The following is a 25,000-nucleotide window of genomic DNA, read 5'->3' on the forward strand; positions in this document are numbered from 1 at the left end:
TCAATTACCACGGCCCACGGACACGGGCAGGACGCAGATACTCGTACGTTCGGCACGTTTGCCCACGTGTTTGTTCTGGCGGCTAAACTGCACGTGTGTCAGATTTCTATTGGAAAAAAAAAACCTCTGTAGATTTTTTGACCAGTCAGCAAGGTAATCATCCCACGTCATGGCGTCATCAAATTCTTTCGTTGTCTAAACAGATCGGGTTGTATTGTAGTAATTTTTCATTTTGCTTTGCAGAGATTACGGCTTTCGAGGTAAACTTTTAAAAGGTTTTTGAGAATTAAATGATTTTCACTCCTGTGTTTTATTTTTTTTTGGAATTATTATTATGCCGTTGATTGTTGTTAATTAATAAATTATTGAATTACTTGAATTTTCTTTTGCACCATCGGGTAATTAATTTGTTTTTATTGTCGATATACAGATCTTGCTTTGTAGTTGGACGCTGATTGTTGTGATTGGAGAAGTTTCTTTATCACGGCTTATATAAGCTCTCAGAGAGTCAGAGGTCTAAATTACTCCCTCATTACACTTTCTCGGGCTCATCTTCATTAATTATGTTTATTTCTTAATCACGGAGTAAATTATTTGGTTGTTGGGATAATTGAGGAAATGAAAAGAAAATTAAAAGTAGAGTCCTTTATATTTTATCAGCATTTGGTTACCTAAATATTGCTAATACCACGTGTGGTTAGACGATGATAGTTATGAAGGCAATGGTGATTATTATTATAGTGAATTCACTGTCACCATCACCATGTCTAAGAGGGAAAAGAAAATTATATTTTTTGAATAGTTAGAAAGGTCTAAGAGGGAAATGAATGAGTGAATTAAGTGATCCTTTTCAAATTGAGAGATGAATTCTAGTGAATTTGTTAAAGGGCCTGCTAACCATTTTCAGCCCTTAACATGGTTATTCTTATGGTGGCAACTAATTGAAACACTAGTGAATACCTATAGCCATAAGGCAATGAGCTTTCTTGCCCCTGAGATTTTATTCTTATGGTGGCAACTAATTGAAACACTTTTATTGAAGATTATAGTTACTTAATTTTCCTTCCTATACTCAGAAGTCATTATCAGGCTTTTCTGCTTGATTGAAGTTTTAGATTTTTAATGCTGACTGACCTGCTCATCATATTTCCACAGTATTCCTTCAAGATTTATAAAGTCGGAAGGCGATCTGCTGGCCCAAAAAGGCTGGCTTCCTTTGTTCAATCACGGCTCTAACACGAGAGGCTTGTATTAAGATTAGAAGGGGCGAAGAATGTTTGCAAGCTTTCCCTAAATTCTTGATTGCGTCCCCTTCATTTCACGGTGGTCGTGGTGCCCTACCTTCAGCTGGTGGGCATCCGGCAGATCTTACCTTCCTTGCTGGTGGTGGGTGCTGATACAGGCATCCAACTTATCTAGCCCTCCAAATTTGTGGTGGGAGCTGGAACAACATTTCACAGTAGATTTCTTTCAATTTATTGTTAGTTTACAAATATTTTGTTATTGAGCATGGTTACCATCAAGCAGCTTGAACATACCAAATCTCTCACAAAGTCTGCAACACCTGAACAACTAAAATGTTCTTTCCTCTGTTTTCAAGGTTAGTTGCTGTTTGCTTTTAGTAATCTATTTTACATATGTCATTCTTCCAACATTATTAGTTTGCTTCAAAAAACTGCTGGAAACTTCCATTTATGACACATGAGAACCACCCCTCCCCTCTTTTAGGATTATTGGAATATTATATGTGTAAGCATGGGTATTAGGAATTTCTTTCTAAAATTTATTGTACCATTTTTGTGTAATGGAATAAAATGTATTACATTAGGATTTGATTCCATAGATTGTGATGGACATACTAGTTAATTTCGTTATTATTTCCTTTTTTTTTTATTTTAAACGATGCGTTGTCCCTGTTAATAGTTTTTGGGTGAGCACTCACTGAGGACAATATAAGTGCCCTATTTTGATTTTAATTATGAATTAAATTATTTAAAATATGGTATTCAGCCCCTTAAAGAAACTGGGCTTATATTGTACTCAGTGTAGCATCGCAGTCTATCAATTTCATTTTTCTTTTAGCTACAAAGGGTATTATCCAAAGCAGCTGTAACCAAGACATCTGACTGAGATTATTGACAATTAATGGTCTGCAATATAAGTTTTCTTTTATATAAATGTACTGTCTAATATGACTTTGCTCTGCTCAATTAGTAATGAGGTGAGGGGCTATGGACCTTTTGGTTGTTGATCTTAGGTAAATTTTTTACATATCATGTCTGTTTTATTTGCATCTTTTGTATATGAACTTGTTCTACCAAAGTTTGAATGGTGAGTGATTGAACTCAGGAAGCAAACAATCTTTCCTTGTTAATGTTTTGACTATCCGAAAAATTTGGACAGGTGTGAAAACCCTTAATTACTGCTTGGGTAACCAATCTTTCTTTGACAATACTTCGTTTGTGGAGCCTTCAGGTGTTCCCGAAGATCTAAGTTTGCTAGATGCTCTTCTTCTTGCTCAGGTAGAGGATAAATGTGAATCGCACTTCTCGTTCAGGCCTAATTACTGCCTCTAAATGCCTTCTTTTACTTGTAGTGGGAAGAGCGGATGTGGAGGGGTTGTTTCAGATATGACGTGACAGCCTCTGAAATTAAGGTTGTTAATATAGCATCAGTATTCTTATTGTTACGTAGCTGGATTTTTTTAAAATAAAAAATAAACAAAGATTTACTTAGCATTTAAGTCTCTCATATCTTAGGTATTTCCTGCAGGTCATCAGTGGTGGGAAAAAGTTTCTTGCTCAATTGAATGAAAAATGGATCATGGATCCATTTATATTGAACTCCATAGACCAAAATGAGGAGCTACTCTTTTGTGTTACACGCAGTGAAAAGGCAAACTCTGAGCTTATTCCTTCAGCTGCTGTGCCCAATGATAGCATCTTGGTTATTATAAATGTAAGGCTGATTGTAAGTTATTTTTGTCTTGCACTATGATGATGGTAAATATGAGGCATATGGGATAATCAGACGAATGTTTCCTGCTTTGGACATTTATACGGTGTTCTTTTTTTCCAAGTCCATTGGGTTCTCATTTGGCTGTGTACTCATTTCTTATAGGGATAGTCAGTTATAGATGTTGAGTGGCATCCATTATGCCGTGTTTGAATAACTCATTCTTCTAATCTGATTGTGTGGTTTTTAAGGCGAACCCGATTGAATACGGCCATGTCTTCGTGGTGCCTTGTGGCTCTAACAGACTATATCCAGATGCAAGATCCTTTGAGATGATTGTGAGGATTGCTTTTGAAATAAATAACTATTCTTTCCGCTTGTTCTATGATTGCTCTAGCCCTGGTGCTTCTCATGTATATTTTCAGGTACTGAATTGCTAACAGTTGTTCTCCTTTCTTGCTTCTACTACTCATAGTTAATGAGAGATAGAACTGTGATTTTTTTGGCCTCATTATCCCTAATTTATGTTGCATAGATTATTATGTCAAGCTGCCACTTTTATGCTCTGTTTATTTTGGTTGCCATATTTTCTTGCTTTTTAATTTTTTAATGTTCGCTTTGGACTACCTGGGAAATTTACTTCTCCTGTTGGTGTAGGCATGCTATTTTCCAGATCATTTGCCTGTGGAGCTCATGCCTATTGATACTTTCTTTAGTGATGGGCAGAGAGGGATTTACATCAGTACTCTGATAGATTACCCCATTAAGACCATTCTCTTTGAGTACACTCACAACAATAGAATAATAATGATGGAGGCCATATCTGAGATTTGTTCTTCTTTACGAGAAAAGAACATTTCATACAATCTTCTAATATCCGATTGCGGCAAAAGGATCTTTTTGTTTCTTCAGGTAAAATGACCTATAGCCTATTCAGGAAGATCTTTTATATAATTTTGTTATTTTGTGTCCCTTCTCTTTGGTCGCTCATTGTTCATGAGAATGATCTGTTACTGAACTAATTAAATCATAAGCACTTAATAATGCACAAAGGCATGTGAATTATGATGATTGTGAGTTGTTTAAAGCAAAAAGAGAAAGAGAATGTTATACAATGGAGAAATATAACTTGTATATCCTTTGAATATGACCATCACACCCCAAGCTGCATTTACATTTTATTTAACTTATAAAATTTGGTTCTGGATGCATTTAATATCTTGAATTGATTGGTTTTGTCGTGCTACTTTGATATGAAAGATTCATGTGTGGCCAAGTCATACTTTGTGATATGGGGTGCTGTGGACATTGCAGTTGCTTGCATGTGGGTTGAAGCACTCCTCTTTTCAATTGTTTTTGATAGTGTATTTTCAGATTACTAGTAACGGTTTCTTTTGAAGCTTGTGTCAGGCAAGATGATTTAATTTTTTCATGTTGCTGGTGACTGATTTTTATTGTCTTTTGGTGTAGAAATCAGCAATCTCAGGAAACCTCTTGGCTTGGGAATGCGGTGGATATTTCTTATTTGGGTCAAAATATGAATTTGATCAAGTCACTGAGGAGGCTATACATAAACGACTGAGTGCTGTCTCACTCAATGATGAAGGCTTCCAGGTAGTGAAGCAGCTTTGTTGTAGCATTGCAAGTAAACTTGCTGTTTGATATGCGACCTCTGATGGATGTGTGGCACAACAAACCTCCTGTTCATACTCCACTTGATTTTGTAAATGCATTGTGTTTCATCTTTTCAGATTTTTCTTGCACTTGAAACCTAGAAATGATGTGCTATTTGAACAAGATATCGTACTGTTAAGTTCTTGGGTTGAACCGTTGGAAGTACTTCTAATTTCATTTCCAGCAGAAGAGGATTTCTATAATCCTTTTATAAGTAAAATAGAGAGTAATTTTTTGTAATTTTTTAAAGAAAAAAATCATTATTAAATCTTCTCAGCAAGCAATGATGTGGAACCTGATCCAATTTTCTCTAACGCTAGTGAATTTGTTAAAAGTTGTCCCTTCTAATCACTGCGTGTATTAAGTCGTGTGTCAAAGCTACACAAGTTACTGTTGTCAAAACAAGTTATAGATCCTCAACCAAGCGCACACATGATGCAACACCTCAGATCTTCCTGCCAGCCATGCGCTAAAATAGCTGTCAGGAAAAAACCTATCTAATGAAGTCACGAAATCGTATATATACGAGATAAAATCTACCATGAAAATCGCATGAATGAGTGACTTTTCTTGCTCCTACGCAACAAGGATCCATGATAATGAATGTAAGAGAAACACAAAAAATGTGAAAAGGAAATAGACAGGAATTGCCTCAAAAACTGGATGCCTGTATTACAAAAGAATTGAATGAATTTTGAATCACCTCTGGTTACTTAAGACATTACATCAAGAATTCAAGAGTTCCATTGAATTCCTTAAACAAATATAAAGAATTAAGAAATGTATGAAAGACTGTTACTCCATACAATCTACTGAGATATCCAGATGCTGCATCTCATTTGCTAATCCCCATTGTTGCAGACCCAAATTCTCCTGTCATTTTGAGGCCTGAACTATTCTCTGCATCAGGAGTTGGGGCATCTTGTCTGTCTTCTGCTTCTCTCTCTGCAAACTCCCCCAAAGCCTGACTGCTTGAGAAAGAATTTTGTCTGTCATTGGTGCTCATCCAAGCTTCATGGAGTTGCAAGACATACTCTAAATGCCACAAAACCTCACCCATTGTAGGGCGATTCTTTCCCTCGTCATCAAGACATTTTTCTGCTATCTCACCAAACTTCTCCAATGATTCTGGTGAATAATTCCCTTTGAGATGTGGATCTATGATGCTTTTGAGTGATCTTTGCTTCTGCCACTTCATTGCCCATTCTGCAAGATTGATTTGATCTTTCGGCAAGGTTGGATTTATAACAGCTCGAGCACAAACAACTTCAAACAACACCACACCAAAAGAATAGACATCGGATTTCTCAGTTAACTGCTGCCTCCAGAAATATTCAGGGTCAAGATACCCAAAACTTCCTTTCACTGCTGTACTGACATGGGTGTGCTCCATAGAAGGACCAGTTTTCGACAATCCAAAATCAGACATTTTCGCCACGAAGTTCTCATCTAAAAGGATGTTAGTTGTCTTAACATCTCTGTGGATTATCCCTCGCTCTGCTCCTGTATGAAGGTAGTGGAGGCCCCTTGCTGCACCAATACATGCATCCAATCGCTGCTTCCAGGTCAATGGAGGAAGATCACACCCAAAGAGATGGCTTCTGAGAGTCCCATTTGCCATATACTCGTAAACCAAGATCATCTCATTTTGTTCATCGCAGAACCCAATCAAAGAGACCAAATGCCTATGCCTGAGCTTTGAAAGCATCTCAATTTCAGTTTCAAATTCAGCCAGGCCTTGCTCAGATTGTGGATTCGCCCGCTTGATTGCCACGAGGGTGCAATCTTCAATCTCCCCTTTGAACACCTTACCAAAACCTCCTACTCCAATCATTAAACTTTCATCGAAATTATTTGTTGCCGCACGAATCTCTGCCAATGTAAACTGCTTGCCAGCTCTAGTTGAGGCCACAGATCCATTCAGATATCGGGTACCTGATCCCTTGGCATTAGCAGTGCTATTTAAAGTGCCCCTGTGAAAGAACAGTGGCCGCCACCCAGGAGAGTTGTTTTTGGGGTCACTGGATTTTTCTCTCCTGTTCTTGCAGTAACAAAAGATGAGAGCAAATAGAACTGCAAGAACAACAACAGAAGCTATACCTGCTCCAATTCCCACCAAAAGTATCCATTTATTTGAACGGCCAACTGGGTTCCCAGAAGAGTCAAATCTCTCCACAGAGGCAAGATTTCCATTTTGGCTCAATTTGAAAATCTCTAGCCCATTTAAGAGAGCATCAGTTCCTGCAGCACCAACTGCGGTGTCAGGACCCAGTTGAATCCAGAGAGTTTCAATCTTTGAAGACACAGCATCAAAGTAATCCCGATGATATCCTCTGTTCTTACCCCCTGCCTGCATGAAGATATCAAAATTATTTTCTGCAGTTCTATTGTTTATGTAGATTCTGAAAATCCTCTGGTTTGCTTTCTCGTAAACCAGCTCACAAAAATGCAACCGAACAAAGTAATCAAAATTGGGATCTACTTCGAATTTCCATGACATGTTGAACCTCTTCTCCAAGACTTCAGTGTTAGACATAGTTCTTGCCGTTTCATAGACAAGAAGAGGAGCCACAGATGAATCATTCATTGAAGCATAGGTAATATTAGAGCTGTTACGGATTTCAGACCCAGCATTTGCTGTGATCATGTAGCTGGAATCCGCCTCCCACATTCTCCAAAGATCCGGATCTCGACTGGGTTTGATTTCTGGACCCCCAACATTTAACCGATACATAGTTTCAACCCCCCGACCACTCAAATTAAAATTCACATCATTTCCACCCACTTTGTTGATGGTATCTGCAAAAAGCTTATCAACCACAGGAACAATCTCTATGGCATTTATGAACCCAAATGAGCCTTTACTTGGAATAAACTCAATCATGAGCTTATCCAAATCGATTCCCAAAAAGTACTCCTTGACTAAAGAGATTGAACTTGAATTGCCACCAGAACTTTGCAAGTACAGATTCTTGTGTGAAATCTCACCAGGAGCACTAAACTCAGATAACAACTTCAGGCCATTTGCCGCAACACCAAATGAAGATTTGTTGACATTATAATCCTCCAAGGGGAAGGGACAAAAGTGGAGCCTAACAATGTAGTTTCCTGGAATTATCTCAAATGTATAGTTCAACCCATCAGAAAAAACCCGGGCAGATCTATAAAGCGGCTCATAGATTGAATCACCACTTAATGAGTCAGTGGTGGCAGCAATACCACTAGAACTAAGGGTGACATTGTTATTTGAGGCCAAATCACCAACCCATTTCCTCCCATCAACGTTGACACTAGAATTTGTACCACAATTTATCAGAAAAGACTTTGACCGAGCTTCACCAATTCTAGCAACCACCAACATTATCACCAGAAACAGCAGAACCCTCTCCATTAACAGCATTTCCCTAACTCCCCAATTGAATCAAGTTTACAATAGCCAAGCAAAGATTCAATATCACACTGATGAAAAAACTAAAAAAACTTTCAAATCACATAAACAACTTCACTTCCAAACAAAAATAACTTAACATGCATTCATGTCCAACTGAAACACCAAGCTACCATCATAAAAAAACCCATATGGGCATCTAAAGATTCTTCCTTTCTAGCACCTTGACAGTTATTGAACTCTAAACAAACATTAAAAAAAAAAAAACCACCCACCTGAAGCTTTTTCCTGAATCAACCAGTCTCCAATCTACAGACCCAGCTAAGTTGCAGATCTGAAAAAAATGAAAACTTCGCACAGGAAGTGGGAACAAAATCCCAAAAATGATTAAAAGATGATAGGGTTATCTTAAAAAGGATGGCAGAACATGGGGTGTCGTTGGAAACAGATTAGAAAAGTTCATTTCATCATCATACTTTGTTTGCTTTGTATCACTCTTTTTTTTTTTTTTTCCCTCCCTTGACCAAAGCTTCTGACAGAATTTAAGTTTCCAGTCCACTTAATTACAATGCCTTCCTGTAACTGTTGTTTTGTTGTGTCGTTGTGTCTGCTGCAAGATACTAAAAGTCACTCGAAAATATATGTACTCTTTTATCCATTTTTCAAAGTCCTTTATCTCCTGCTAAAGTCCAAAGATATTAAGAGCAAAAGGAGGGAATTACACAGACAACATTAAACATGAAAGATAGCACAACTCAATAATTTCTTAGAGATTTTAAAAGAACAAAATTAAATCTACAATTCAATTATTATTATTATTATTATTATTTAGTAGGAAAATAAGGGAAAATATTAATGGTATTTTTTTTTTTCGGTTAATGTTTATTTAATGGAATCAGTTGTTACCGTGTTGGTTGCCAGGGATGGATGGGGTGCCATTATTACTGAGGTGGGCTCACATGCATTTGTCTGGGACTCTGGGAGCTGATCAATAGTGCAATTATTCTTGTTGTATTATTCCCAAACTACCCTTCTATAATTGCTAGAAACAATTTTTTTTTTAATTTTTTATTACATGAAAATAAAAGCTGTTCTGTACTTTGTCCGCTTGTTCCTAATTTCCGTACCTTCAGTAAAGTACCTGTAACCCATTCATGGATCCGGTCCTTTAAATTTTTGGATCAGCATCGTGCGGTGCTTCCATGTCTTTCGCTTTCTGTCTTTTGCTTTGCTGTATTTATAATAAAATTCATAATTATAATTATCTAATAATTCCTTCGCTATTTGACTTTCTGTACTATCATCTTTCCATTTACGTTTCTTTTTCTTCATTTTTAACGTTAAAGGGAAAATGTTTTGAATTTAAGAGATCCCAAAGATTAGACAACTTTGATAATCAGCATCTGAGATTTTGAATTGTGACAAAATGATTCACATGAGGGATTAGCACTAAAAAATTGAGTATAAAAAGTCAAAAAAGTTTTGAAAATTAAAATAAAAAAAATCATTAAACGGGCCTCGGCCCATTGAATAAAATAAAGAAAGTTGGTGAGGATATAATCCAATCCAAGCATGGAGTTGAGGGTACATGACACGTGAATCTGCATTATTTGGGATTTGACAGACCAGCGGCTTATATATAAATTTTCTTATATAAAATTTTAAAATACGGAAAAATTAGAAAATAAAATAAAATCGTATGCTTTTAAAATTTAATTTCATAATATTATTAAACTGCATTGTTTTTAAATTTTTTTTTGAATTTTAAGATATCCGACCAACAAATTACTAATATCTAGAAATATATAAGTGTATATGTATATAATTTAAAATTATTCCATTGTCGCTACCAAATTTGACTTACAAATCCAAAGACAGCGTTTTGATTTCTGTGTTAAAAAATTGGGTAATTTTTAAAAACCTCCCCTGAGGTTTGGACTTGTTGCAAGTAGATGGTAAGAATCTGTTTATTTGTAAAAAACCCCCTACCGTCAGTTAACTTTAACATTGACCGTTAGTTGACTGTATAAAGACAATATTACCCTCAACAATAATTTGTAGATGGAAATAACTAAAAAAAAATTAAAATTGTTGGCGCGAAAAGCACAAACCATATTTTTTGACAATTTTATCCTTGTCAATTCTAAAAATTTACAATATCATAGGTAAAAATTATAACTATTTCATTTTCAAGTTTTTAATTTTATCTTTTTTGTAGAAACTTTAAGAAAATATCAATAATTTAAAGAGGATTTTTAAAATTTTTAATTTTATCTTTCTTGTAGGAACTTTAAGAAAATATCAATAATTTAAAGAGGGTAAAATAGCCAACAATTTTAATTTTTTTTTAGTTATTTCCGTCTACAAATTATTGTTAAGGGTAATATTGTCTTTGCACAGTCAACTAACGGTCAATGTTAAAATTAACTGACGGTAGGGGGTTTTTTATAAATAAATTAATTCTCGCCATCTACTTGCAACAAGCCCAAACCTCAGGGGAGGTTTTTAAAAATTACCCTTAAAAAATTAGTCTGGATCTGAAAATTAATAGAAAAATTGAAATTTGTACTCTTTGATCTTTCAATGAGATTATCTATATACTTCAAATAATTTGAGTGGAGGCACCTTTCTGCTTCCAATATAATTTGTTTTTATTTAAATTCTAATTAGGCCTAAGATTTAAATGAAGGATGAATAAACATATAACATATTTATGATTTTTTATTTTTTATTTAATTAAACTCCTTCAAATCGTTAATTATGTATTTATCCAAAAAAAAAAAAAATCACATATACATTCATTTGAAAATTAAACACAGCACGTCTATAGCATATATATACACTTACAAGGAAATGCAAAATATTTTGGAAACCCGTTTCTAGATTTCACCTCTCGAATTAAAACGAATAATTCGTGACAAAAGCTCATTTACAAATCGATGCATTAAAGCAATCAAAGTAGTAGCCACAACCCACAAGGCAAATCTTGCCTGAAAATCTCCCTCCAATCTATTTTGGACATCCAGTAGAACACAAAATGATCTTCTCTGATGATCAAGCTGGTTTAGTATTCTGCAAATTTGCAGGAAATTGAAACAGGTACAAGCAACTAAGAGGTGTCAACAGTTTCCTATCAAGATAACAGAAAAGTGAAAGATTCTCAACTCAAGAGTTAATTTTATATTCTCTAATTTGAAAGCGAAAACATTGTTCAACAAAAACTACATCACCTTCTGCTCAGTACGGCAGCATGAAATATTTAGCACCCATTTGCAAGCATAATCTACTCGAATGTTGTGCCCAATAGATAGCACCTTTGCAGTAATGAAATATCATCACAATTTTGTCGAACGGGTTTATTTCAAGGGATTTTAATTTATGTTCCTTTCTTCATAAATATTTCATTGAAGATTTTCCCACAAGAAGTTGGGACTTTTTCATAAAAGGTCATTGCTTCAACCCTTTTATGGAGGGAGAAAAATAATAACAACAGTCATTCATAACAGAGTGTTTACATAAGGACAATCTGCAAATAAAATTTGTGCGAAATAAATTTTCTTTTAGTAACTGCTAGAACTTTATGAAGAAATAAATATACATTACATGATTACAGACAGCAAAGGCTATATATATTATTTTTTTTTTTTTAAAAAAAAAAAGGCTGATAGAACTGCCAAATACCAAAGCTAACTGTGGTTCACTGTGAATAAAATATGACATTTATCCTAGACTTATAAATATTTATAAGACTATACACCTAATAAACAGAGCAACTTAAAAAGTAAAAGTGAAAGAAACAGCTGTCCTAAGGAGACTGCCTATGAGCAATCTTATGCCACAAAAACCAAGCCCTCCGACCTGCTCTGCAATTCGTAGCCTTTTTCCTTCTGCGCGCAACCAAAAACTGATATTGCCAATGCAATAACCGTAACTCTGAATCAACTCTGCAAAATATTATTTTCAACTGAAGCTGTTTCCACAGGGAAATAAATGTGCTTGGAGTAATCCCACCCCATAATGTCGAAGTCACAAAATATGAGGCAGCAGGACCAAAAAGAAACAATGCAGAGCTTCCACCTGTTTAATGAAACAAAATCATCGAGGAGATTAAGACTGAACCTTGCTGAAGATAAGATAATGTTCACATCTCTATCTTTTAATACATGTTTTTGTGTGTGCGCGCGCGTGTTAAACTCCAAATTTACAATGTGAATACATACATGATTTCCAAATTTCAAATCTGTCCAAACTTCCTCTTGTTCCAGAATCCTGTCCCCTCTAAAGTGCAAGATAAGACCACTACTTTTCCAAACATTACCTTATCAATGTGGATCAAGCTACCTTGATAAATTCTCCACTCAATTCTCTTCTAACTAGCCTCAAAATCTCCATGATCTGTTACAAGCAATAAGAGAGATTTCATTGAAAATGGAAGTTCATGTTAAAAAATTGTGTGGTAGTTGGAGTTTAGCAGTGTAGCTGCAAACAATTATAATCATCATTCATCAAACAAATTAAATGTCTTTCCACCAACAACTGCATAAAGTTCAAAGTAGCCGGTTTATATGATGTCTGAGACTGGAAAGCAATTTTTTTTTCTTCAGCCTCTGTAACAAGTATGTCACCGGAAGAAAGATGCACTGCTATGCTCATGCATCTCCCATGCAACCCAAGGATAAATCGAAAGACTAAATGACAGAAAACTTCAGACAAAAGATAAACAAGACATCATCTTTTTGTGAAGTTGTGTTTATATCTTCCCTTAAACATTTGGCAGCCATGATTTTAAACAATGTTTTGAACTGAATAAACCTCTAAAGTCTTTTTCCCTTGAATGGTGTTTGATAGCACGACATGACATCATTGAAACTGAATTCAGAAACATTAAAGTTGCAGAAACAATGGAAGAAAAAGAAACTCACTCCAGGATAATGTTGCAATACTGAAGAATAATGATCAAGTGCTATATAAATTTTCTCAAGAAGGCCTGATAGTGTATCCACCTCATCCCCTAGGAGATCAACCTGAAATCAAAGGAACCAGTGAGAAAAGATAGTACAGTACACTACAAAAAGCAATTCTCAAGACATATTAGGAAGAAAAATGAATAAATGCACATAACGTACGGTCTACTCTACTACTATTTACTTATTTATAACTGATGTGCAGCCTTTAGTTCTAATCTTAAGCAAAGTTTCTGTTGAAATTCATTCCATGTTCATCAAAACTCAACAGAAGATTTTAACAATGTACTTTTCAAAGTCACAATAACTTCAGTATACCACAGAGATAACGAGTAAATTTTTAGTTTTTTGCTGTGGATGCCCTAACGGTATGCTGAAAATTTTTTTTTTTTTTTTTGGCGGTATCATAGACATTATATCAAAAGGGGAAAATGAAAAGAAAAGAATAATGCAGGCAGCAACCAGCTACTATTATGTCATCATCATGAGTTACATATATTTACTAACTAATTTGTTACCCGAATTCCATTAACAATGATGACCTTAACAGAAATTGGAATAATTAGTATATGGGCCATGCTACACGAGTAGCCAATATAATTTCAATTCCATCTAATGATCCAATATGTTCCGTTCATTTACTGGCAAGCCATATTTCCAAGTCTTATTACGACCACTGAAAGAGTTGAGTCGACTCTATTATGTTCCTTAAATCTAGCATCAGTTCCACATGCTTGTACAAGTCATATTCTCCTTCCCTTTCTCAAAGTCCCTTAGACGTTATAATCAAATCAGTAAATGGATCGATCAAAGACTTTCAAAATCCAATCATTACACCCAAAAGGAATAGCACTAACCAAACAACCTAGATTCAACTGTGAAAAAATTGCAATGCAAAATCCTTTCAAGAAATTATAAAATTCAACTATAATACTATCAACTCTGCATGTTATACATCTCCAAACCAATGCACAATCAGCAACAGATATAGCCTCACAACTCTATAGAAAATAATAAATTAAACAGCCAGGAATCCACATTAAACATGGCTACATGCTTCACTTTCACTTCTGACAAATGTGAACTTTTCCACATACCTCAGCTTCAGCCTTTTGAAGATCACAACACCTCCTTTCAAGCTTTTGCTTGTAGCTCAATCGGGTTCTTGTAATAACATTAGCTTTGAGGATAAGACCTTTTGATTGAGAACTCAAACTGTCCAATCTGAAAACAATGCCACATGCATATTAAAAAACTCATTAAAAGTTTATTTCAAGAATCATAGCTGACTGCTTGCATATGGAATTACAATTCCCAAAAGAACTTGACACCGAAGATTGTAGAAAATTAAGTTCAATTACAGATCTATAAACAGAGACAATAAAACATAATGAGCAAGTAAGTACCTGAAGTTACATCTCTCAATATCCGCCACCGCTCTACATTCAAAATCAGCAACTGTTTTCGATAACCCCTGTATAAAAATGACTAGCAACTGCACTTGCTTCCTTGTCTCTTCATTATTGTCCCTTAACTCTTTCATAGCCAATTCAAGCTTCTGCTTCAGGTCATGGACCTCCAACTTATATTGTTCAATTTCCTCCAATGAATCGGTCAAGTTACCCTTCATATCATTTAATTCTTTACTGCTCTTTGAAATTAATATCTGCTGCCGACTTGTCTCATCTCTTAAATGACTGAGCTCTTCAGAAAGTGAATTAGATAGATCCTTCTCTTTCAACAAGGTCGCAGCTGCTTCACTCGCTAATTTTTCCTTTTCTTGCTTTAATTTTTCCTTCTCTGTGACCTCCAATCTTCGAAGTTCTGTTTCCATAAAATATTTCTGGTTCAATTCATTGAGTTTCACCTCAGCTTCCTTCAAGGCTTCTCTCAATATCACTTCGTAAAGTTCTTGCATCATAACGGATTCCATATCAGAATCTTCAAATGCACACGTGCTGCCGGGTGTAGCATTGTGAGCAGCATCGCTAAATATAATTCCATAAACTTCTTGCATAAGTTCATATTCTAAATCTGACTTTTCACTGACACTTTTTATAGAGTTCACGGCCTCCCTGAGAAGGCAGTTATATACACCTTCACTAATTGAAGCTTCAATATTTGCATCATCCAGAGCACCCTGAAGATTTCCAATTCTCTTTACCAAGTTTTCCTCAGCCAAAGGTGTAGCATTGTGTGCAGCATCGCTGAATATAATTTCATAAACTTCTTGCATAAGTTCATATTCCAAATCTGACTTTTTACTGACACTTTTTATAAAATCCGCAGCCTCCCTGAGAAGGCACTTATATACACCTTCAGTAATTGAAGCTTCAATATGTGCATCATCCAGAGCACCCTGAAGATTTCCAATTCTCTTTACCAAGTTTTCCTCAGTCAAAGAGCGCTGTAACATTATCTCTGCAGTATCAGAAACTTTCAAAGAGAGGCGTTTAACTTCATTTTTCTTATCAGTAAGCAAGCTCCTCAGTTGACGATTTTCCAAAAGAAGGGACTCCAATCTGTCCTTGAAATTACAAAGGCCCTCAGCATTCTCACTAAAAGCAGGCAACTTTTCATTTTCCACAAGAATATCATCCAATTTTGAGAGTACCTCTGGGATCTTTTTCCTCAAAATATCAAACTCTTTATCCTTCTTAATTGGCAAAGAAGACCCTCTTTCTTTCAAGTATTCCCGCTTGAGAGCGAAAAGATCCTCAGTCATCTCTGTCACTTTGAGTTCATGGATTCTCTTCATTTTAGTCATCTCAGCCTTAAAATGATTCACCAATTCCTCCTTTGACATGTGTTTCAGATTAGAGTCCAAATTCTCTGACATAACAATTACTGATTCATCGTGTTTCCCATTTCCCTCTGAAGGAGAAGTTGATACCCCCACATGATTGCTCGAAGTCTTCCGGTGTAAATGATCAGTCCACTTATTAGTGTCCCATTCCTCACCCATTTCAATTGACCCGTGAGAAGTTAAATGTCCAATTTCAGAAACAGATAGTGATTTGGAAATGGCATTTAATTCCTCGCGTAAGCTTGAAATCTCTTTGATCTTCCCGAGCCAATTTAAACTCTCATTATCATAAAACTGTGCACTTTGATCCCACAATCTTTCTTCAAACTCTTCTTTAAGACTTCGAAAGCAGTTCATGATCACCATATCTTCAATTTCTCCTTGAAACTCCATCTCTTGTTGCCATTGACAGAGTGATGCCTTTGACAGGTAAACCGTGTTATCCGCACAGTTGAATATGGTGTCTAACGTAGTTCTCAAGGAATCAAGTGCTTTATCCACATCCATCCATCTTATGTCAGACACCTTGTCTTGTAGAATGCCACCCAACCCAACCATCTCAGAGCCTGAACTTATCCTCCTAAGGGAAGAGCATCCTTTTATGCGGTCAATTTCTTTTCTAAGATTCTTCAACTGTTCTTTAGCTACATTTTTAAGGCCTCCCACAGATTCTCCAATCCTGTCGTAATCAGATAAACTTGAATATGATCCATGTTTTACACTTCCTGACTCATGCTTCATGACCAGAGACTGAAAGGGTTCACTTTCTTCTGCACCCACATGGTAAAGATGCAATGATTCCCTCAATCTAACCAACTCAAGTTCTTTCTCGGCAATCTTCTCAGCTGCCTCCTGTTCAATTGCATTCACCATGCCTTTGATGACTGAATCACTAACCATCCTTGAAATAGTTAAACGGTCATTGATATCATCCCAATATGAATCAAAATCCTCTACTAAATTCGCCGGATTTTCACTCTCTTCGACATTATTGTCAATCATCACTGACTCATCACCAACCGCACAGACACTCCCATTTACAACTCCACACGACCCCTCCAAAGGCGTAGGACTAACCTCCATAGACATTGGCAAATACTAAAATACACCACCAAATCCTTCAGCAACGCTGCAAAAGAAATCGCACAATCAATTTTACTCAATTTGAGTTTCTTTAATCACACCCAACAAAAATAACTTTAAAAAAATAAAAAATAAAAAGAGGCCCGGAAACTGATGAAGATACACTAAAATATCAAATAATATAAAAAAGAAAAATTTAACGTACTTTCAGCGTTCAGTAACAAGTGCAAAAGTTTTAGCTTACAAGCTAAACTGAAGAATCTAAAAATTGGAACCCCGAAGCCACCACCGTTTGAGAAAGCAAAGCAAGATGACTTACAAGTAAAGAAGATTTAGTTCATCATCAGTGGAAACTTAAAACGGTCAAAAAAAAAAAGTGTTTGAAAATCCCAAGAAGAAGCCGTTGAAAATTCAAAAAGCTGCTCTGTCTTCCTCCATTTTACTCTCGGGACACTCTTGTCTCTTTGGTGTTCTCTTTCTTTTTTTTGGTGTTATTAGGGTTTTTCTAAAGGGAAGATAGATTAGGGAATTGGTGAGCTTGTGGAATTGGTGAGCTTCCGAGCGGGAGGGAGTTAGTATCCTAAACTTAACCCTCGTCTTTTCGTTTAATTACGCAAAATGCCCCTCTGTTTGCGCCTTTTAGGCTTTCTGACTTTTCCAAGTGTGACGTATATTTGTCTCTGCTTTGCTCTAACTTAGCTTACGGTCCCTTCAAATTAATGTAAAAAATTATAACAAATGATGGAATTCGCATGATTTTTTAAGAGGTTGTAAATTACCTTAACAAAATCCTTATTTTTATAACATCACAATGATGTAGATGGTGAAGGAGTAAGAATAAAACAATCAAAGACTCAAATAATCAATATTAGAAATGTATGTGATTTTGGATGCATCATCTTTATTTGTTTATTCTAATTTGCTTTAGTTTCAAAATGTATAATTTTTTTTAACAATATATAGCCTTATATCATGATTAATTTTTTTTTTATTCTCGGTGACATAATGATTTCTCATGCAACTTTGCTGTGAATGTGATGGATGCATGAGCACTGCAATTCCTTCTAATGGGTTGATTCCAATAAGAAAGAAACCTTAGTTCAAAGAGGAATATAATATGTGGAAAATTAGGGTGGTGAGCTAAGCAAAGTATAAGTTTCTAAAGTCGTTCGTAATGGCCTGCGATGGAGGAATTCTATTTGTTTATTGCAAAAGGGGCAATGGCTGCATTTCTTAGAACGAAAGTAAAGAATCTTAACAAAGTAGAATGACCAACCAAACACACAATATCAATTGTTTATTCAGCAATCATGCTAAGTCATCAATTATTAAAAAAAAAAAGAAAGCAAATTCATGGTTTTGCCAATACAATTAACTACAAATTCAGTCTTAACTAATATGTTTTGACGTTGTTCGTAAGGTAGGTGAATGGCTTTTGTTTAAGGAGAGAGAGAAGAAGATGAAGAAGAAGAAGACAATATTGTAATAAAAAATATATTAAAAAACAAATTAAGTTGCAATTCTTTCCAATTTATTGATAAATCTTTTAATTTAAAACGACAACAATAATAATGAAAGAGTTCTGCTATTTACCCGGGCCAAACCCCGAAAGTTTTTGGCCCTAAAAGTAATTGAAATGATGTCGTTTTCTTTTTTTTTCGTTTTTGTTCTCCATAAAACGACGCCGTTTGGTTTAATTAGCATCAGCCCCAATTGTTCTCTCTTCATCTTCGTTTCATAACCGATCCCAAGCACTGCAAAACCCTTTCATCTTGAGATTCTTCACCACTTTGACTCTTCTTGAATAATTCCAAAAGGGAAAAAAAAAAAAAAAAAAAGGGTCATGTCACATTAGAGAGCAACTTTATGCTATACATTCTTCAAGCCGAGTTGAGTAAACTGAAGTTCAAAGTTATCAGGACAGATTTAGATCCATATACATTTATTCACATACATGAATTATTACCAGCAACGTGTCATTGGATTTTCACATGCACACATGCATCTTCTTCTTTGCAAAATGAAAAGCACTTCATTTCTCTCAGCAAAAGCACTTATTAGTTCATTCTCATATGCTTAGATTACAAGTTTAATTACTGCAATTTCAGGCTGTTGTGAGACGAAGAGAAAATGAAGAGAAAGAGAGCAATTTAGAGTTGTTGTTGATTTTGTTTTAACCACGCTGAAACGAAGGGGAAGAGAAACAAAGAAATAGAAGGAGGGGCTGTGAGACAGAGAAAGAGAAAGCAATTTGTTGAGACGAAGAGAACGAAGTGAAGGAGTGAGGTTGTTGTTGATTTTTTTTTTTTCCTTAAAACGACGTCGTTTTAGGGAGAATGAAATGAAAAAAAAAAAATTAAAACGACGTCGTTTATTGTTTTCGGGGTTTAACCCGGGGCTTGACTCGGTAAGTAGCATTTTCCATAATGAAAACGGGTAGAATCATAAGATAAATGGACAAAACTTCAACTCGAACACTGTTTCTGGTTTTTGGGGCTAACAAAATAATATTATATATTCCACTCACTTTCTTTTTACGAACTTTATAGTCAAAAGCATGCATTTGCTTTTTTAGTTTTATTTTTTCACTTTTACTTTTATGGTGTATTTATTTGATAGTTTAGTAAATGAGAATAAAGGAATGAGAATGAATTTTATGTTTATTTGATAAAATATAATTTGGAAATGAGAATCTCATTTTTATGGGGGTTGGGAATGGGGGTTCCTCATTCCCTGAACTGACTTTTGTATCCCTATAATTTTTTCATATTTCTCAAATCACAATTAATTTTATTATTTTAAATGTTATTATTATTATTATTAAATTTTAATAACTTTATCATTTTATTTATTATTAATTATTGTTGTTATTATTTTTATTAACATTATCATTATTAACATTTTATTTTTATTTTTATTAATTTTATTTTTAATTAATATCATTTTCATAATAATATTTATACATGTATCTAGTTAATGAAAATTACATTAGTAATTACTATAGGCATTTTGGTAAATTGATTCTTATTCCTATTTATTTTACCAAGTAAACACATCAATAGCATTCCACCACATTTCCATTCTCATTTATTTTTACCAAGTAAATATTAGAATTTCATTTCCATTCCTCATTCTCATTTCAGCTCTTTCTCATTCCGATCCTATTCACATTCCACCCCATTCTATGAAGTAAACCAACCATTAGTACAATGTTGAAATTGTTAAGGTATCCTATGCTTTGGTGTTGGCAATGAGTGAGGAAGACAAATTACTTTCCATGCAATAAAGTGCTTGATAATTTAAAAAGAAAATAGTGATTGATAAATTCGTCTAATTAAAAAATAAAATTTATGTTTTTGAGATTCAATAATGCACTACATATATTGAAGTTTGAAGATGTTAACAATACTTAAAAAAGATTATTCATCTTCTGAAATAAAATAATTACGGCTTAAAAAAAATGTCAATCAAAGCAAATCTTTTCAAATAAAGGCAGGTTGTGTAAATGATTCACAATTATTGCGCCATATGAAGCCCACTCTAAATTTGAAAAGCCAATCACAAATAACATCTCTCTGTCTGTCTGTCTGTCTCTCTCTCTCATACAATTTCTACCTATAAAATCATTTTTCCGAGATCATATACAGTGAAATTAAATATATATTTTATTATTTCCTTTTTAAATGTTTGGATGGAAATGAGAAACTCAATCTACTACCCACTAACCATTGACTTTATTATTATTTAAATTTGAGTGATTGCCGACTCAAAATGCATTTACAGACGACTAACAATCTTAATTAATTTTTATCAATTTTAAGTTTTGTCATGAATACAGCTGATATATATGAACTTATATAAAGATTGATTTAAGTCGTTCATATCTTTATTAAGTTGTTATAGATAAGAATGTATACGTAAATAAATTTCAACGAATAACATTTGAAATCTCAAAAGTTGAGTCCTATCTACCATTATCACTTATTGAATAATGAATTTCATAACTTCTAATATTATCATTCTACCGTCCAATGAATGACTGATACATCAATTGAGACTTAAATGTTGAAATTCACTGCTTTACTCAAATCTCAACTATACACTCATATGTGGCACATTACTTTTATGAAGATCTAAATCGTTATTTTCTCACTTTTTGTAATTGAAGATTAATAGGCAACAATAATAACATAGGAATCAAGTAACCTTAGTTATCGGTGGGATTCAATAGACGATTTCATCGTCACGCAGCTTCGATTCCGATTTGCAGCTTCAGTTTCAATTTATTTATTTTTATTAATGCAATTATTACTGTTATTTATTTCTATTTTAATTATTATTACTACTACCAAAGAACAATAATTGATAAAAGTCATTTTAATAGATTATAAGATTGTAAGACAAACCAGGACGGTGGCCCAAACAAAGAAACTTTAATTCATAGAGGAACGATGAACGGAAAATTAGGGTAGTGGGCCAAACAAAGTAAAGAAAAGTGATTGTAATGGGCTGTGATAAAGATGGGCAATGCCTACATTTCATTTCTTAGAACAAAATTAAAGAATCTTGATAAAGTAGAATGTCCAAAGTCCAACCAAACACATAAACCAATTGTTTATTCAGCAGTCCTGTGGATAATTACCATGCAGTGCAAGTGCTGTTCCTTTCTTTCATTTTCATTTTTTGGAGACTGTCTATCTTTGTCTTTTGATATGTCTATCCCAAATAATAAGTTTAGTATGGGAATTGTCAAAACAAGTAGCCACAAATTTAATCTTAACTAATATGTTTTGATGCTATTGGCAAGGTAGGTCAGTAGCTTTTGTTTTTCTAGTTCTGAAAAAAAAAGGGGGGGGGGGGGGAGAAAAGAATATTGCAATAAAACATATTAAAAACAATTTAAGTTGTAATTCTTTCCTATTTGTCGATAAATCTTTTAATTTAAAACAACAACAGTAATAATAATGAAGACAGATAGAATCATAAAATGAATGGACAAAACTTCAACTCGAATATTTTTTTTAAAAGTTTTTGGGTCTCAAAAAATAATATCATATATTCCACTTTCTTTCTTTTTTTCTTTTCACGAACTTTATTGTCAAAAGCATGCATTTGCATTTATTTTTTTCACTTTTACTTTTAGAACTATGTTGAGATTGTTAAGGTATCCTATGCTTTAGCTTTAGCAATGGGTGAGGAAGACAAATTACTTTCCATGCAATAAAGTGCTCGATAATTTACTTTCCATGCAATAATTTAAAGAAAAAAATAGTAACTAATAAATTTGTCTTAATTAAAAAATTAAATTTATGTTTTTGAGATTCAATAATGCACTATATATATTAAATCTGCAGAAGTTAAAAAACAAAAAAGGTTATTCATCTTCTCAAATAAAATAGCTGCGTCTTATAAATAAAAAAGACGTTACTCTAAAAGCAAATCCTATCAAATAAAAGCAGGTTGTGTACATGATAGAATGGGCCTTGTTATTCACCATAATGCACCATATGAGGCCCACTATAAATTTGAAAAGCCCATCACTATAATATATATATATATCTCTCTCTCTCTCACACACACACACATGCAATTTCTACCAACAAAATCGTCTTTCCAAGATTATATGCAGTGAAATTAAATATATATTTTACCTTTTTGAAGGTTTGGATGAGGTGAGAAACTCAATCCACCACTGCACTAATCATTATCCTTATTACTATTTGAACTTGAGTGTTCGCAGACTCATAATGCATTTATAGACAACTAAGTTACGTCTAAGGGACAATTTTTTTTTTTTCCTTACCACGCTAACAATCTTAATTAATTTTATCAATTTTAAAATTTGTCACGATTATAGCTGATATGTATGAACTTATATAAAGATTGATTTAAGCAGTTCATATTTTTACTAGGTTGTTATTAGATTTTTAATGTATGCGTAAATAAATTTCAACTAATAATTTATAAAATCTTAATATTTTTCTTATATGTTATTTTCACTCTCATTGAATAACAATTTTCATAACTTGAACTATTATCATTCCACCATTTAATGAATGAATGACATATTAATTAGGACTTAAATGTCGAGATCAATTATATTACTCAAATTTCAACTATACTTATACGTGGTATATTAAATTTACATATGTCTAAATTGTTATTTTCTCATTTTTTTTAATTAAAGGCCAGTAGGTAACAATAAGAACATATATAGGAATCAACTTTAGTGGTCGTGTAGCATGTAAATGATAATCCTGTTCAGTATGCTTCACGAGCTCTTTGCTCAACCGAGACCCTCAAACTAACACATCAAAAAATATATATATATATCAGAACATTGGGTTGCTTCATTAATTAATACACCGCACTGTCACGGGCTCGCTTGGCACTCAAGCAAAACTATCACCCCGTGACAGCACGGATTATTGCCGCTAATTTAAAGTTAGCATTGAAAAAATCCAATGGAGTATGTACTCAAATCTATTACAATTTTGAATCAAAAGTCAAAGCGAACGTGCATGCACGTGTATATATTGCCGCACAGGCAGAGAGATGACAGTTTAGTTGATAATGAACAACGATCGTGATTTTGCCTTGAGATTTCAGTTGGTAACAGTACGAAAATTAAGATTGCATGAATATGATTGGCATATGGGGGGACCACCAACAACCAATAAGAAGCTGCCATATAGCCAAAAAAGTGCCACGTAATTGATTAATCTTAATCTTATCCTGTTGAGTGCAATGTTTTACACGACTCTGCAATACTTTGTACTGTACACGTGTCTTACCGAGTTGATTACGTGGAGGTTCGGCGGCAATGGACCTAGTGTCACCGACCACGACCGCATCAATTACTAGATATTTGATTGCGGAAAATGGTAAACAAACTAAAGGAAGACTAAAGGACGACAAAAACTAGCGTGGTTTCACGCGTTGCCTTACGCCAATTCGAAAATGCATGGGACCATAATAAATAATAAAATAAAGAATAAGAAAATGGAAAAGCAGCTCAAATTTCTTCATTTTATCTTTTTCCTTATACTTTATCCAGCAAATCTCCCCAGAGAGATAGAGAGGATAAGAAACTAATTTTAATCCTTTTTCCTCTTAATTTCAGCTTAACACCGTGTGAGCATTCCCTTTTCATCAAACGATGTCGCTCTGCTTTGCTTCAATTCATTTCAACTGGGCAGCACGTTGTGAGTTCTGCTCTGTTTCGAAAATAAATCAGAACATAAAAAATTTTGTGCCCAGGCCAAACGGACAAAATTGGAAAACTGAACTGACTTTTATTGATTATCTCTATTACAAACATTGATTTTGTGCCGAGGCCAAACACTTATTATAGAAGCTTGTAGTTGAGACAGGAATAGAAACAGAGACAAACAAAAACACACAAACACAAAAAAAAAAAAAAATTCCAGCAGCAACAACTCCAGCACCAGTAACACTTTCAGCAAAAAAAATTCCAATAACACTTCCAGCAAAAAAAATTCCAGCAGCAATAACCTGGCTAAGGGGAGCCGTGGTGTGGCGCTTTGTGAGTGGATGAGGAGATGAGAAGGGAGAGAGGTTGCCCCAATTTGACCCACGAACCCAACCCGCGAACGTGACCCGGTTGGATTTCACAATCCCGGCCACTCTACCGGCCAATCAAGGTATTGATCTGAAGCTTGGAAGTCGGCCCTCGTTTTCCTGCCATCCTTGCCGCCGAAAACCAACAAGAACGCCGTCGATTTAGCTCAAAAATCGCGAACCCGACCCAACCCGATCCACGAACGTGACCCGGTTGGATTTCACGATCCCGACAACTCCACCGGCCGATCAAGGTATTGATCTGAAGCTTGGAAGCCGACCGTCGTTTCCCTACCATCCTCGTCGACGAAAACCAACAGGAACGCTGACCTTTTAGCTCGAAAGAACCGCGGCTCCAACGCACCACCGCGTGAGTTCTACTTCCTCGATCACGTGATGGTGGTGGTCCGTCGTCTGTGGGCTCGTCCGTCGTATGTGGTTTGTCAAACGGAAAGTAAGAGTGCGTGGCTGATTGTTGATTGTGGGTGTGATTATGTGGTTTGTCAAAAGGGAAGTAAAGAGTGCGTGCGTGAGTGAGTTTGTGGTTTC

General features: G+C 34.9%; 3 protein-coding genes across 7 annotated transcripts; 1 reads left to right on the forward strand and 2 right to left on the reverse strand.

Moving 5' to 3' along the window:
* The first annotated feature begins 26 nt into the window (after positions 1 to 26).
* On the forward strand, positions 27 to 4,869 carry LOC18051670 (GDP-L-galactose phosphorylase 1). Of its 2 annotated transcripts, none has more exons than XM_006448823.2 (9): positions 27 to 260; positions 431 to 514; positions 1,156 to 1,600; positions 2,404 to 2,522; positions 2,597 to 2,656; positions 2,773 to 2,958; positions 3,207 to 3,380; positions 3,613 to 3,867; positions 4,426 to 4,869. In XM_006448823.2, exons 3-9 carry the CDS (start codon positions 1,510 to 1,512, stop codon positions 4,615 to 4,617), a joined length of 1,077 nt encoding a protein of 358 aa, XP_006448886.1. In that variant the 5' UTR covers positions 27 to 260; positions 431 to 514; positions 1,156 to 1,509; the 3' UTR covers positions 4,618 to 4,869. The 2 variants fall into 2 exon arrangements, with proteins under 2 accessions (XP_006448886.1, XP_024047068.1); XM_024191300.1 differs by having other exon boundaries at positions 2,476 to 2,522.
* Positions 4,870 to 5,286: 417 nt separating this feature from the next.
* LOC18051671 (probable receptor-like protein kinase At1g30570) lies at positions 5,287 to 8,756 on the reverse strand. Its single transcript, XM_024191684.1, has 2 exons — positions 8,293 to 8,756; positions 5,287 to 8,033 (listed from the first exon to the last, which is right to left on the reverse strand). Exon 2 carries the CDS (start codon positions 8,027 to 8,029, stop codon positions 5,465 to 5,467), a length of 2,565 nt encoding a protein of 854 aa, XP_024047452.1. The 5' UTR covers positions 8,030 to 8,033; positions 8,293 to 8,756; the 3' UTR covers positions 5,287 to 5,464.
* Positions 8,757 to 11,657: 2,901 nt separating this feature from the next.
* Positions 11,658 to 17,424, reverse strand: LOC18051672 (WPP domain-associated protein). 4 transcript variants are annotated; one of them, XR_002907192.1, is made up of 6 exons: positions 17,190 to 17,424; positions 14,388 to 16,916; positions 14,079 to 14,205; positions 12,940 to 13,041; positions 12,238 to 12,412; positions 11,658 to 12,094 (listed from the first exon to the last, which is right to left on the reverse strand). XR_002907192.1 is itself a non-coding variant. In XM_024191369.1 (6 exons), the coding sequence occupies exons 2-5, from the start codon at positions 16,874 to 16,876 to the stop codon at positions 12,350 to 12,352; spliced, it is 2,781 nt and encodes a 926-aa protein (XP_024047137.1). In that variant the 5' UTR covers positions 16,877 to 16,916; positions 17,190 to 17,424; the 3' UTR covers positions 11,658 to 12,094; positions 12,336 to 12,349. The 4 variants fall into 4 exon arrangements, 2 of the variants coding, with proteins under 2 accessions (XP_024047137.1, XP_024047136.1); XR_002907193.1 differs by having other exon boundaries at positions 17,076 to 17,424; XM_024191369.1 differs by having other exon boundaries at positions 12,336 to 12,412.
* Between the last annotated feature and the right edge of the window lie 7,576 nt (positions 17,425 to 25,000).

This window comes from Citrus clementina, unplaced genomic scaffold, assembly GCF_000493195.1.
Source record: "Citrus clementina cultivar Clemenules unplaced genomic scaffold, Citrus_clementina_v1.0 scaffold_2, whole genome shotgun sequence".
Taxonomy (NCBI): domain Eukaryota; kingdom Viridiplantae; phylum Streptophyta; class Magnoliopsida; order Sapindales; family Rutaceae; genus Citrus; species Citrus x clementina.

Excerpts from the sequence above, each read along its gene's own strand:
- LOC18051670 (XM_006448823.2), top strand. The coding sequence starts at position 1,510 with ATGGTTACCATCAAGCAGCTTGAACATACCAAATCTCTCACAAAGTCT. Across the intron at positions 3,381-3,612 it reads CTTCTCATGTATATTTTCAG|GCATGCTATTTTCCAGATCA; the intron begins GTACTGAATTGC and ends CTGTTGGTGTAG. Across the intron at positions 3,868-4,425 it reads GGATCTTTTTGTTTCTTCAG|AAATCAGCAATCTCAGGAAA; the intron begins GTAAAATGACCT and ends CTTTTGGTGTAG.
- LOC18051671 (XM_024191684.1), bottom strand. The coding sequence starts at position 8,029 with ATGCTGTTAATGGAGAGGGTTCTGCTGTTTCTGGTGATAATGTTGGTG.
- LOC18051672 (XM_024191369.1), bottom strand. The coding sequence starts at position 16,876 with ATGTCTATGGAGGTTAGTCCTACGCCTTTGGAGGGGTCGTGTGGAGTT. Across the intron at positions 14,206-14,387 it reads ATTGAGAGATGTAACTTCAG|ATTGGACAGTTTGAGTTCTC; the intron begins GTACTTACTTGC and ends CATTGTTTTCAG. Across the intron at positions 12,413-12,939 it reads TATTGCAACATTATCCTGGA|ATCATGGAGATTTTGAGGCT; the intron begins GTGAGTTTCTTT and ends TGCTTGTAACAG.